Source organism: Lissotriton helveticus, chromosome 4_1 (genome assembly GCF_964261635.1).
Source record: "Lissotriton helveticus chromosome 4_1, aLisHel1.1, whole genome shotgun sequence".
Classification (NCBI taxonomy): Eukaryota; Metazoa; Chordata; class Amphibia; order Caudata; family Salamandridae; genus Lissotriton; species Lissotriton helveticus.
In genome coordinates, this window is record NC_136063.1 from 566,567,859 (window position 1) to 566,581,922 (window position 14,064).

At 44.7% G+C, this 14,064-nt stretch overlaps 1 protein-coding gene across 12 annotated transcripts in view; it reads left to right on the forward strand.

Moving 5' to 3' along the window:
• The window catches only part of NCOA2 (nuclear receptor coactivator 2), a 1,089,938-nt gene that overhangs the window by 565,353 nt on the left and 510,521 nt on the right, over positions 1-14,064 (forward strand). For all 12 annotated transcript variants that reach the window (XM_078687164.1, XM_078687175.1, XM_078687166.1 and 9 more), the window contains one exon: positions 7,289-7,393. In XM_078687164.1, the coding sequence (XP_078543290.1) occupies positions 7,308-7,393 (86 nt within the window). In that variant the 5' untranslated portion in view covers positions 7,289-7,307. The remainder of the gene's footprint in view (positions 1-7,288; positions 7,394-14,064) is intronic.

Below are 14,064 nucleotides of genomic sequence, written 5' to 3' on the forward strand. Positions count from 1 at the left end.
CAGTGTAGCAGCTCCAATACCCGGCTTACCCTTTGGGACCCCTGGCACTGCTCTTGCCACTCTGTCTCTTGGGATATGAAGACAGCAACAGAAGGGAAGATCTATTTTGACAGTTTACTTCTGGTAGTTTCCACTCCTGGAAGTCTATACTCCTGGCGCACTCTCTCGTAGCCAATTACTATTAAGGAACTAAACATGTAAAATGTATCAACTCTGTGATGTCATACTGCAACCCCAGTCGTTCTGTACATCGATGAAAGAGGGCACAGGTAGGATGAAACAGAGTAGGGGAAACGCCCCTTGACTGCCCCGCATCGTACCTGCCTCAGGTCTGGGTGAGGCGCAAGAGGTTAGTTTGAGGCATTGAGGAGGTGGTTGGTCCCTGATAACCAGGTTAGCTCTTCCTGCAGTGACTATCACCCTCCCTCGCTTCCACCAGCGCCTTTTGGGCAACACTGATTCGTAATACCAATTTTCATTGCTCGGTGCCCCCTGGCACCCTTGTGCCTTCCACCCTACCCCACCCCAGGATAGTGTTTATATGGACTCAGCCAGTTAGCACGGACTTACTGCGCCTCAAAGGTGTGGACGGTTCTGAGACCATCCTGTTGCATGGAAGGCCTCTACCGCAGACACCACTGAGCTCTTTTTGATAGTGGCTTACTTGTGGCATAACGGCTAGGGCTGCCGACTTTGGAGCTGGGGACCCAGGTTCGAGTCCCGGCGTTGTGCCCAGAATCACAGGATGTTGAGACATCAATAAATCTCCCCGTGCCTACCACAAATGAATGTCCCCTGTCGTTGTGTAATTTAACTGCGCTCCAATACCTTCGGGTAGAGTTCATGCTATATAAACAAGCATTTGCAATGCAATAGGTCTCGCATTATTAAAGTTTGAGCTATCGGTGTTGCATTATTTAGCAATGCCAATAGCTCAAACTTTATTAATGCGAGACCTATTGCATTGCAAATGCTTGTTTTTTTAGCATTTGGAATGCATTGATCTATTCTAATCCTGTTATAATTTGGGCTCTTAAGAAAAGGCTTGCAGTTCACCGCTTGATCCGAATGCATATCAGCAGTCACAACTTTTCTGTTTTGGATTATTAGAACTGAGTAAACGTGGTTGTTCCAAACTCCAGCGACTCCATTTAGTTTAGAATGCAAAAACCCTGTAAATTCTTGGGGCACACATTTAGGACTCTGTTAGTCCTCCTGTCTCATATTGCTCTGCCAGCTGCTTTGGCTTGCTTGATCGTAGGACTCCCTTGCTGATTAAGCCATTTATTGCTCTGCCCTGAGCACCTGAAAGGACAGCTCTCCCCATAGTCACTCGTTCTCTTCCAGATCAGTGGATGCAAAAGTCCTCATGTCAGAGACAAGGAAAAGGAGTCGGTTTCTTGACTGTGCTTGTCTTCAAGCTTTGTAATACATTCCTGCTTCCAACTCCACCTGTCTTTGAACAACTTTAGGTTAAGAGATGATTCTAAGAACCCACTTTTCTGATGGATATTTCTAACAGCAGATTCCTTACTTTTATAGTAACCCCAAGTGCCAGACTTGATCTAGAAGATTTTTCAGCTCAGCCCCTGTGCACAGGAAGGGGATGTTGTGTAGCTTCGTGTCAACTCTGCTCCAGCCTGGAAATGACTAAAGCCACGTGTGGGTGCCCATGCACCATCCAAGCACACCGACATCCGTTCCTTTGTTTCTGCACTTTTTTCCTCTTAAAAATTATTTTACCAGTGTTCAAGGGAAAATTCTCCCTCCTAAAACTACAGGATTTAAGCATTGTAGAGACTGTCACAAACAAATGTCTGTCAGATCTTCAGGAGGAATGTCTTAAGTGTTTGGGATCGGAGCCCCACTCCCAAGTCATGCGAGTTGTGTGCTCTGATCTAGCTGAAGGCTAAATAGGATTGCAAAGCCAAGCTGTATGTCACCGAGCACCGACTGAAGTTACTTAAGGGCCGCTCTTGCTCAAAGTCAAGGAGCCGGACCCATTCCCGATCTTGGGGCTTGCCCCCACAGCAGGTCTTTGTCATTTGTCAAGTCTTTGAATAAGTCATAAGCTCAAAAAGAAACACAAGAAGTCCAAGCAGGTCTCATCTCATCCTCTACTCTCTGTCTCTGAATTCCCAAGGATGTTAATGTGCCCCATGGTCTCACTCTCAGTCCTCTACGGAAGTGCAGGTTCTGCGGCTGATTCTGATGCACCCAGAGATCCGTTGGTGACGCCACCATGATGCATTTAAGAAAGCCATGCTCTGCATCTTGGGTAACCTTCCGTCTCCCTCTGGCATGCCTTTGGGCCCCATGCATCCAAGAAGGCCTCCAGATAGGTTGTGGCCGATGTGTCCGCCTTTGGCACTTTGTGCCTCCTGATCTTGCTTCAGGTTCAACTCCTACTCCCGACCCCACTCCATATCCAGCACCATGATCAATAACGGTTTCTGCCACTTTGCAGATATCTACGTTGCAGATGCTGGAGGACAATGTCAATCCATAATTACGTCTGACCCAAAGCTGACTCTGTCTCTACCTTGGCGGAAGCCGTGTTCGAGTTCTGGCCCCACGCACCTAGCCCCAATTCATTGAGACTGATGGACAGAGTTGAAAAGAATTGAGGCATTTGGAAAGAGGACATATTCTAAAGTGACTCTTGCCCTCATGTCAGTATTACACCAGGTGTATGATGGGAAGTTACTCTCACACCTTATGAGACTTCAGTTATGTGGATTTTACCAGCACTTCAAATGGATCTTTGCGGCAATTTGGCACAAATGTTTAAAGATTACTAGGATGCAGCCAAGTACGTAATCCAGTCAGACCTGACCACAACAGGCTGCTTAGGCAGTGCGGTTTGCACTTTCATCTCTCTTGTGATGTTCAGGTGTCACTCGTCGGCTTTCCTTCGACTTTTCTCGCCTCTTTGACAAGAAGGCTGACTTGTCCTGGAGCACTTTAAAGAGAATAGAGCTACTGCACGCCCCCTCAGTCTTTCCACATCGCAAGGCATTATCCCCAACACTTTTGCCTCTCTGGAGATATCAATAGGTTTTTTTTGCCTTAAGAACGGGTCTAGGCTATTCACCACAACAACAGGCACTCCAGTCCTTTCGGTGTTGGCTTGGGGACCTTGCAGCATCCAGGCCGGCATGGGTAGCGAACTTCTCGGGCCCCTGCCCCTTCGGCAGCAGCCTCCAAACATCTTTAGTTTGTTCTTGGCGGGAAATGGCCACCCAGTGGGAGGCAGGATTACTAATTTCTCCCGATTGTCAATGCAGTGTACAAACTGTTGAGGTGGCTAGTCAGAAATATTGAGGATCCTTTCCATAAGTTTCCAAGGCTGCTACCACTTTGTTGCCACGTGTACTCTCTGTCCTGTATATTTGTCTGTTTGCAAAGTGGCATCAGTGCACACGCTCGTGAAGCACTGCTGCCCTGATAGCCAGGTGTGATGGCAAGCGGTTTTTGGCAATTTGGTCCTGCAGGACTTTTTGATCAGAATCATCCTACTACTTTGATATCTATTCGAAGGGCAATGAATCTGTAGTTAGAAATATCCATCAGAAGATTCCGTTCCGTGGAATAGACTCTTTTCTGTTAAAAAAAGGTTGCAAATTAGAGATCAGCACACTGGCATGAACAATCCGTTTTAATCACGAATGTAAAGCGCTCTGATACCTACGGGTCTAGTTCGCGCTACATAAAGCTTAAAGGCTTTCGGTCTGTGTTGCAGCAGTGCCTGCACATAAAAGTGAGGGAGCTGCTGGCACTCCTCTTTGCTTTGAAGGTTCTCTTCCCTTTAGTCGCAGGGAGCAGCAATCAAAGTTTGTCTTACAATACCATGACCAACCACTATATCAATAGCGATAGGACAGGGTGGGGTCATGGCACTGCACTGGGATACGATTTGCTGTGGTGGTCACCAATGGAGGACTTTCAAGTTGGCTGCACCTCTTGAAGACTCCCTCAAGATGAGGGCAGATGCTGTTAGCGGCCTCTCCTTGGAGGACCATGAATGGAAGTTGTATCTTGAAGTGACAGACATGATTTTCAGACTGCGTTATTCTTGCATGTATCTTTTAGTCAAGGCATACAACAAGACATTTTCTTAGTTTTGTTCCATATGGTTCCATGGGAATGCCTTGAGGTTCAGTTGGTCGTGGAGGCCTGCTAGACGAGTTTCCTCCAGAGGGCCTGGGAAAGGGATAGCACAGTTGATTCGGATTGCCCCAAACTGGGCTAGAAGGATCTGGTATGCTCATCTGTTGACATTCAGGATTCAGCTTCTCCATTGCAGAATGTACCTAACTATTGTAGCTGGATGGGACAGGGCCTCCATTCCAATCCCCAAGCACTTCAGCTGCACACGTAGAGATTAAGCTGAACCAGCTAGATTTGATTTGTCTACTAAATGAAGTTGCAGACACAATCTTGCCTGCCAAGAAATCTGTCCTAAAAACCATTGATGCGGGTCACTCATTTGTTTCAGTGCTGTAAGTATGAAGGCCTGAATTGATTTCAGTCTTGCCTTTTCAATGTCCTCTGCTTAGCACTGTTGCTTACCCAGCCAGCTAAAGAAGTGGCTATTACCGGTCTTCACATGCCTCCCCAATCGGCCTTGCTTGTTTAACGCTCCACTAGTGGTACATGTTCTGGAAGTTTAGAAATATTTGTTCCTCGTGAGAGCTTAATAGTGTGTAGTGACTTTTTTAATGGCATTCCCATTTGAACTGATACACGGCCCAACTTCTGACTATGAATACTGTCTCAGAGACAATTAATGCACCCCATAGGGTTGGTTAACTTCAGCCCTCTGTCAGTCACCATTCACAATATGCTACCCAGATAAATAATCGTTCTTCAAAAAGGGATATCTGCTTTTCATATGGGCCAGATCATCTCTCCCAGGACACTATTCCTCGTCCCTCCAAAGAGTAGATAGCAGCATAATCTGGACCCAGGCGTGAGGTGTCCTATATTTTTCAACTGAGCTAGACTGGACAGAGTGTCTCATGAGTTCTTTGTGGGCTTCACCAGACACAAAAGCACACTATTTAGTGGTGGTTAATCATTTTAGCTCAGACTGCTATTTCTAAGGTGAAAAATCTACAGGGTAATTTAAGTGTCCACCAGAAATATTCTTACCAATGGTAAGTGACTTTTTCTTCTGGGAGTCATTTTATCTCCACTATGTAGATGTAGAGCATTTTACACACAACAAGAAATAATCTGTTCAAAACGGTACAAACGTTTTGGCCATTTGTATTGTTTAGATTATGGTATGACCGTCTAACTGAAACTTAACCAAGTACCTGTTGAATGCTAGATTAAACAGACGTGTTCGCCTCATGTGAAAAGCTATCCAGCACATCTTGCAAGCTTCTTTAGGTTTAAACTGCCTAATAAAGTTTTATCATCTAATCTTGCACCAAAGTGCACTATGCTGAAAAGGCACCTTATTGAATTTGGAAGACTTTCTTATTTGGGTGTAACAAAGCTGCCGATTTCACGGCTTTGTTCGTATCCTAGGCTCCAAAATTATTTGTAAAGAAGTACTTGATGGAGCTTTCTACTTACTCATTCCACAGGTTTTTTTTTAATTCTTTATTCGTGATTGTACACATAATTTACCTATAATCATAATACATTCAGCAAGGTTTTCTATTTTCACCCAACAACAGGTAATACAGTAGTGATCTTCCACCAGCAGTTCGGATTCATGTCATCTCCATATCTGCGTTATAGCCATTTGGCGTGTGACTTTGCCCAACTATCCACGGGCAGCGTGTTAGAGAACATCTATATACACTCAAAGAACTGAAGGAGAAGACCTGCACCCTCCCACACCCACCCCAACTATCCCACCCCTAACCCTCCCGTCTCCTGAGCGCAAAGTCTCACATTGGTACAATTCTCCGGGCTACAATGCTGTACTCATTCCACATTTATGCCATTTCTGTGATGCAGGCGTTGGAGGCTGCATGAAGTATTCCTGTTTGTATCTTATGCAAAAATGTTTGCTTCTATTTTTGTGCTCTAAAATAATAAAGCAAACAAATGAAGATATTTCATATGCATCAGTTGAGTTATCCCTACAAACACCTAGTAAGAATGGCCGCACATTCAAACCGTGTGATGCAAAGGGTTTAGGCACTTTAATGTACCTCTTGAAAGTCACAAACTGGATATAATTGCCCGCTGTTCATGTAGTCAGTGATGTGTTAATAGGAGTCACATATGCAGCTTCCTTGATCCACAGCAGTCTTAGTTAGATGTACTCTTTCTTGCTCTACAGTTCTTCTGTTTTACTTCTCCTCTTCCAAGTCTGTCATCTGGTGCTTTGAAATGATCGGTGGGTGGCATCCTGGAAAAGCACGCAGCCGTGAAGTAAACGTTTAATTTCAGTACGAAGATGGACCGGGTAGAATCTTGAAGGAAACATGCAGGTTACATTTAGAAGCAATTTTCATTGCTGCTGGAGCGGCGATGAGGTGACTTCAAGGTTCAAATGGCTAGGAAATATTTTTTCTCATGGGAATTTCCACCGATTGTGGTCCCATTATGTTTTTTCATGCTAAACCTGTTATGAGAGTACAGCAAGTTAGAAACATGTTGGCCTTTACTAGTGTTCATAAAAACCCGAGTCCAGAAGCTTTCGAGAAGACTCCCACTCTCCATTCACTTGTTACAGTGCTGTTTTTATCGTGTTCCCATTTCCTCTCCTACCAAATAATTCTGTTAGTAAGCTGTGTCACCACTATCCATCTTTTGAGGTCCTACAAGCCAACAGGCTTTTCAGACCGTGACATTGTCCAGGTTTCATCTACAAGATTTGGTTAAAATTGGCAAGTGTTTTGTTCATTGTTTTTATTTGTACTTCCAGTTTTGTAAACATTTTGCATGAAGGGAACAGTGGGGCCAACTGGTTACAGCTGCCTACTTTGGAACGTTTTGAATTCTGGCCTCAGCTTAACATCCTGTGATCCTGGGCAAATCATTTAATCTCTGCGTGCCTTAAAAACATGTGTACGATATAGTGTGGCTCTGAGGGAAAGCTCTCTAATGCTGGGTCACGGTGCTGGAAAAACTGAAAAAAAGTATCATTTAGCTTGGCAGGATCCAAAGATCTAGCATTCAAAGACCACACCCTAAGAAATTACTATTTATACAGTACAAGTGCTGCTCTATTTACAGGTTGAATCAATTCTTTTGAAGATGCAGTTAACTATAGTAATCTATGTTTTGGCTCTTAATAAATCCCTTTTTCCCCCCCTTCTAGTTGCTGATATGTTTTCAAGATGAGTGGAATTGGAGAAAATACCTCTGACCTATCAAGGGCAGAGTTGGGAAAGCGCAAGGAATGCCCTGATCCGCATGGACCCAGGTTAGATTTTCGTCCCAAAGACATTGTTATGTTGACTTATTGAGATGTTTTAAGAAACGTGCATCATACATAATGCTGTGGCCTCAAAAAATTACATCACAGTTGCTACCAAGGTGTTTTCTTTATCAAATGGTAAAAGTCTCAGTGCAATATAAACTTTACAGAAAACGGAGGAGAAGGATGAGGTTTCTACGTAAAGAGGGTCTTGAAAATAATTTTATAGAAAAGGAGACCAAAACCTGCAGATTCAAAACCTTTTCCATCCAGTTGACTTGTAAAAAGAGATTCATTCCAGGAAGAAGGTGTACAGTAGTGGCAAGCCAATTCCTTCCATGTTTGCTATTAATCATCCTTCTTGGTTTCAGCCTTGCATCATTCAGGCTTTTGATTCACACAAGCCTGGACTCTGAGTTGCTTTTGTAATTAATAAATGAACCACTTTTGTAGTTTGACTCATTTTGTGCTCTGGACACACTCAAAAACATACAGTGCTTTTCATTTACATAAAGGAATTTCCATAAAAAGAGAGAACGAATATGAGAAAAAGGCGGAGAAAAAAATAAAATGAGAAGAAAAAGCAAGACAGTCGAAAGAATAAATGACGAAGGAACAGAAGCGATAAAGAGGGAACAATATATAAATGAAAAGTAACAGTGAAAACTAAAGTATCTAAAGAAAGAATGACAGTGCCTGCAAGGAAAGGTACATAATGAAATATGAGGGCAGTGTAACAGAAAACGGGGTAGATGGGAAATAAGTTTAAGATGGAGGCAAAGGCCATCGAGGAAGAGAACTGGGTGGATTCATATAAAATAGAAATGGTGGAAAAGATAGTGAGATGGGAAGGAGATGCAAGAGGAGCCCCTCGAGCAGGAAAATATGATGGGCTAGAGATGGCAATGAAAAGAATTATGAGAAGTGGGGAAGAAAGCTTCATAGGGAGATAAAGATAAAGATGAGCTAAATGATTCAGGCAACAAAGATGCTTTAAAAATTGGTGAGAGAATCAAAAACTTAAATAGAGGTGAAGAAGGAGCCTGGGTTGAACATAAGAGGGGTAAAAAAGAGATTAAGGTGACAATGACACAGGCAGAGGATTAGTAGAACGTTTAGGTAGCACTCCTTGACATGTGAACAATGTAGCATTATGATGGCCGTTATTGGCCTGCTGTGGGCATTCTAGGTATTATGTTGCCCGTCATAAGATAAATCTTTTGTTCGAGGCATATGGGCTGCAGATGGTACATTTATGAATAGATCGCCATCTGGTGTTGGGCTCGGATGATTGCACTTTGTTTTTCTTCTGGAGAAGTCTTTGTCGTCATAGGTGACTCCTCCTCTCGGTGTTAGTGCGCATGGGCATCGGCTCCATCCTTAGATTGTTTTTTTCCGCCATCGGGTTCGGATGAGGATCGAAGCGCTCCGGACCGACTTCAACAAAGAAGGTTATAACCGGCGCGTATTCCTTTCCAAATCGACGGTATCGTTATCGAACGCGACTTCACTCCATACCGACGCGATTCGAAGGACGACGACTACGAGAAACTCGACGTAGTCCAGCCCGGGGTCCATGGAAAGGACTCCATTCAAAAAATGTCCAACGTGTGGTGCTAAGTTCCCACACAAGGACCTACACGAAGTGTGCAACCTCTGCTTGTCCCCTGAACACGAATCCAGGGACTGTGAGGCCTGTGCAGCGTTCTCGTCAAAGTCGACGATTAGAAACCGTCGAGCCCGAAGACACGAGGTATCGAGAATGCAGTCACAAGCAATCCCGGAGCTGTTCGAGGACCAGCAACCAGAAGAGGAGGAAGAAGAGGCCGACGAGGCGGGGTCAGAAGCGGACGAGTCCGACGTCGAGGAAATCGATGTCCAACAAACCGTGAGTGACGACGTCCCTTTACCGAAAAACAGACCCCGCACGGTGTCGACCCCGCCCTCGAGCCCGGTCAGACAACCGAAGAAAGTTTCCAACGCCCCGCCTTCGAGCCCGGCAACGAAACAGAAACCGAAACACTCGGTCCCCCATCATAGTGGTTCCGGTTCCGATAAACCAACCACATCGACATCGAAGCACCAGGTCAAGGAAAGCTCGAAGTCGAAGCAGTCCATGTCGACACCGAAGCACGCTTCGGCGCCGAAAACACCCTCGACACCGGGGACATCTTCGATACCGATACCGAAGAAGTCGGATCCGAACAAAACTTCGGCATTTCAAAGAAAAGACACCTTTCGGAACCGAAAACTGCGGTACCGACACAGGAACACGGAACGGATCCTAAACAAAAGACTTTGTTTATTGACCCAAAGACTGGCAAAGTAGTCACAGAGCTACCTAAAAAGAGGAAACATGAACATTTGGACGACAAGGCTCATCCAAAGAAGAGAACAATGGGGACGAATACAACTCCTCCCCCTTCTCCCAAACCTCACACACCATCTTCGCCTATTCCTCACAATAGGCCAGATATTCCTCCCACACGTCCATCTACACCTACAACAGATGGAGAAAGTGACACAGGGGAGGGGGGACACCCTGGGGATGATGAGGACACAATCCCGGAGGAGGCAGACCCATGGGAGGAGTATAATGTGGGATCAGGTAATGATACCGACCTTGAGTCATATCCCTCAAAACCTTCACCTCCTGATGACAATACTGGGTTTGCACAACTCATTACTAGAGCAGCAACATTTCATAAGGTAGACCTACATACAGAACCTCTAGTACAGGACTTCTTATTAGAGACACTACCTACTGCACAAAGAACATCAGGAACACTACCAATGCTAAAAGGCCTTCTCAGTCATACATCAGAGATATTCAAAGACCCAGTGAGGGCTAGGGTATTGAACCCAAGAATTGATAAAAAATATAGGGCAGCTCCAAAAGACCCAATATACATTAAGGGACAAATTCCTCTAGACTCACTAGTGGTCACAAACGCTCGCAAGAGAGCAAACTCTTTATCTACGGGAGAAGCGCCACCTCCTGACAAGGAGTCTAAACTAATAGATGCCTCTGGCAAGAGAGTAGCATCTCAAGCGGCAAACAGTTGGCGCATAGCTAATACGCAAGCACTACTTGCAAGGTATGACAGAGCGCATTATGATGAGTTAGAAACACTCATCAAACATCTCCCTAAAGAACATCAAAAGAGAGCTGATCAACTTATACAAGAAGGGAAGTTAATTACTAACACTTCAATAAAGTGCGCCCTAGACGCGGCAGAGACTGCGGCAAGGTCGACAAATACAAGCATCATGCTAAGGAGACATGCATGGCTCAGAGTGTCAGGATTCAAACAAGAGGTACAAACCTCGTTACTTAATCAACCTTTTGATGGGAAAACACTTTTTGGCACAGGGACAGATGAGGCCCTAGAAAAAATGAAAAAGGATACAGAAACGGCTAAATCAATGGGAGCATTGCAGCAGCCGACACAAAGAGGTTCCTTTCGTAGATCCACCTATAGAGGAGGATCCAAAAGTACAGGTACAAACCAACAGCAAACCTCTTTTACACCTACATCACCCAGAGGTAATTCTAGAGGTGGATACAGGGGTAACAACAACAAGGGTAGAGGTCGCGGAAACAACAACAACCGCAACTCTCCAACCCCAAAACAGTGACTTCATAGAGCTTCCCCCAGACCATATAACACCGGTAGGGGGACGCCTATCACAGTTCCTACCTGTCTGGGAAAACATCACATCAGACAAGTGGGTAAGACAAATTATCCAACATGGTTATTGCCTAGAACTCACAGCTACCCCACCAAACATCCCCCCCAAACAGCGTCCAATGAAACAAGATCACCTGACACTGTTAAAACAGGAAGTAATATCACTGCTAGAAAAGCATGCCATAGAGAAGGTTCCACAGCACCAACAGGGAACAGGAGTATACTCCCTATGCTTCCTAATCCCCAAAAAGGACGGGTCTCTAAGGCCAATACTGGACCTAAGACCCCTCAACGCATACATAAATTCGGAACATTTCCACATGGTCACGCTCCAACAAGTACTTCCTTTACTGAAGAAAGGGGACTTTCTTTCTACACTGGATCTAAAAGACGCTTACTTTCATATCCCTATTCACAAAGCCCACAGGAAATACCTCAGGTTTGTGGTAGAAGGACAACATTATCAGTTCAAAGTCCTCCCATTTGGTGTCACGACGGCACCAAGGGTGTTCACAAAATGCCTGGCAGTGGTAGCAGCTCACCTAAGAAGACAACAAATTCATGTCTTCCCATACTTGGACGACTGGCTAATAAAAGCCAGGTCGCAAGAGGAGTGTCTGCAACACACACAAAAGACAATTCAGCTACTACACCAGCTAGGGTTCACGGTGAACTACACAAAGTCACACCTACAACCAAACAAAGTTCAACAATATCTGGGGGCTACCATAGACACAGAAAAAGCCAAGGTGTACCCCAACCCAATAAGAGTCCAAGCAATGCTTACAATCATTCAGAGATTTCAGCCACAACACTCACTAGCAGCAAGAGTGTTCATGCAGCTACTAGGCATGATGTCATCCTGCATACTGCTAATACCATATGCAAAACTACAAATGCGTCCGCTACAAGAATGCTTAGCGACACAGTGGAATCAGGCTCAAGGACAGATTACGGATCTGGTGTTGGTAGACGACCGCACACACCGCTCTCTGAAGTGGTGGAACAGAACAAACATTACCAAGGGGCGGTCGTTCCTAGAGCCAATTCCACAGGTGACAATAACAGCAGACGCATCGCTCACCGGATGGGGAGCACATATGGACAAATACACAGTACAAGGAAGGTGGAGTGTGCAGGAAAAAACACTGCACATCAACTATCTAGAACTACTGGCAGTGTTTCTAGCATTGAAAGCCTTTCAGATACATGTTATCCACAAAGCAGTCCTGATCAGAACAGACAACATGACAGCAATGTATTATATTCAAAAACAGGGGGGGACGCACTCTCTCCAATTATCCAGACTAGCACAGGAGATTTGGAGATGGGCCATTCCTCAAAACATCTATCTGTTAGCCGAACACCTACCAGGAGTTCAAAACCAGATAGCAGACATCTTAAGCAGACAGTCGGAACAAATACACGAATGGGAACTGCACCAACAAATACTGCAGCCATTCTTCCAAAGATGGGGACAACCAGAGATAGACCTATTTGCCACTCATCAGAACGCAAAATGCCAAAGCTTCGCGTCCAGGTACCCACATCACCTGTCGCAGGGCAATGCGTTATGGATAAATTGGTCCAACAAATTTGCATACGCTTTTCCCCCTCTCCCACTAATCCCATTAGTGGTCAGGAAACTGCAACAACATTCAATGACCATGATACTAGTAGCACCCACGTGGGCAAGACAGCCGTGGTTCACCACGCTCCTGCAACTCTCACAAGTGCCACATCAAAAGCTACGAATTCTACCCATGCACCTTACACAGAACCATGGAGAGATAATGCACCCAGATCCAACTCAATTGAACTTAGCGATCTGGCTCCTGAAATCCTAGAATTTGGGTACTTAGATCTCCCCCCAAATTGCATGGAAATAATTAAACAAGCGAGACGTCCAACCACCAGAGCATGCTATGCAGCTAAGTGGAAGAGGTTTGCTATACACTGCACTAATAACAATATCAACCCTCTAGACGTATCAACAAGGGAGATTATTTGCTACTTGTTACACTTACAGCAATGTAATCTAGCGTACACATCTAGCAGAGTACATCTAGCAGCTATAGCAGCATACCTACAAAACAGGCAGCGCATATCACTGTTCAGAGTACCAGCGATAAAAGCATTCATGGAAGGTCTTAAAAGAGTCATTCCACCAAGATTACCATCTTCCCCAGTCTGGAACCTCAACGTAGTACTCACCAGACTAATGGGACCACCCTTCGAACCTATGCATAGGTGCGAAATACAATTCCTTACATGGAAGGTGGCATTCCTTATAGCCATTACCTCACTCAGAAGAGTAAGCGAGTTACACGCATTAACAATACAAGAACAATTCCTACAGATACACCAGAATAAAGTGGTTCTTAGAACAAACCCAAAGTTCTTGCCTAAAGTAATTTCAGCATTCCACATCAATCAGCCAGTGGAATTACCAGTCTTCTTTCCAAAGCCACAGACGGTGGCAGAAAGGGCTCTACATACACTAGATGTTAAAAGAGCCATTTCATACTACATAGAAAGAACACAAGACTTCAGGAAAACTAAACAACTATTTGTAGCATTTTCCCCAACACATAAGGGCAATCCTATCTCTAAAGCAGGCATCGCAAGATGGATTGTAAGATGTATACAAATATGTTACATTAAAGCAAAGAGAACATTAACTGTTCCTCCTAGAGCTCATTCCACAAGAAAACTAGGAGCATCTATGGCATTCTTAGGGAACATTCCCCTATATGACATATGTAGAGCAGCAACTTGGTCTACACCACATACATTCACAAAGCACTACTGTGTTGATGTACAGGCTGCACAACAAGCCAGAGTGGGCCAAGCTGTATTAAAAACTCTATTTCAGACAGTTGCGACAGACACTGGTGACCACCGCTAGGGAGGTAACTGCTGTACAATCTATTCATAAATGTACCATCTGCAGCCCATATGCCTCGAACGGAATATGCTACTTAC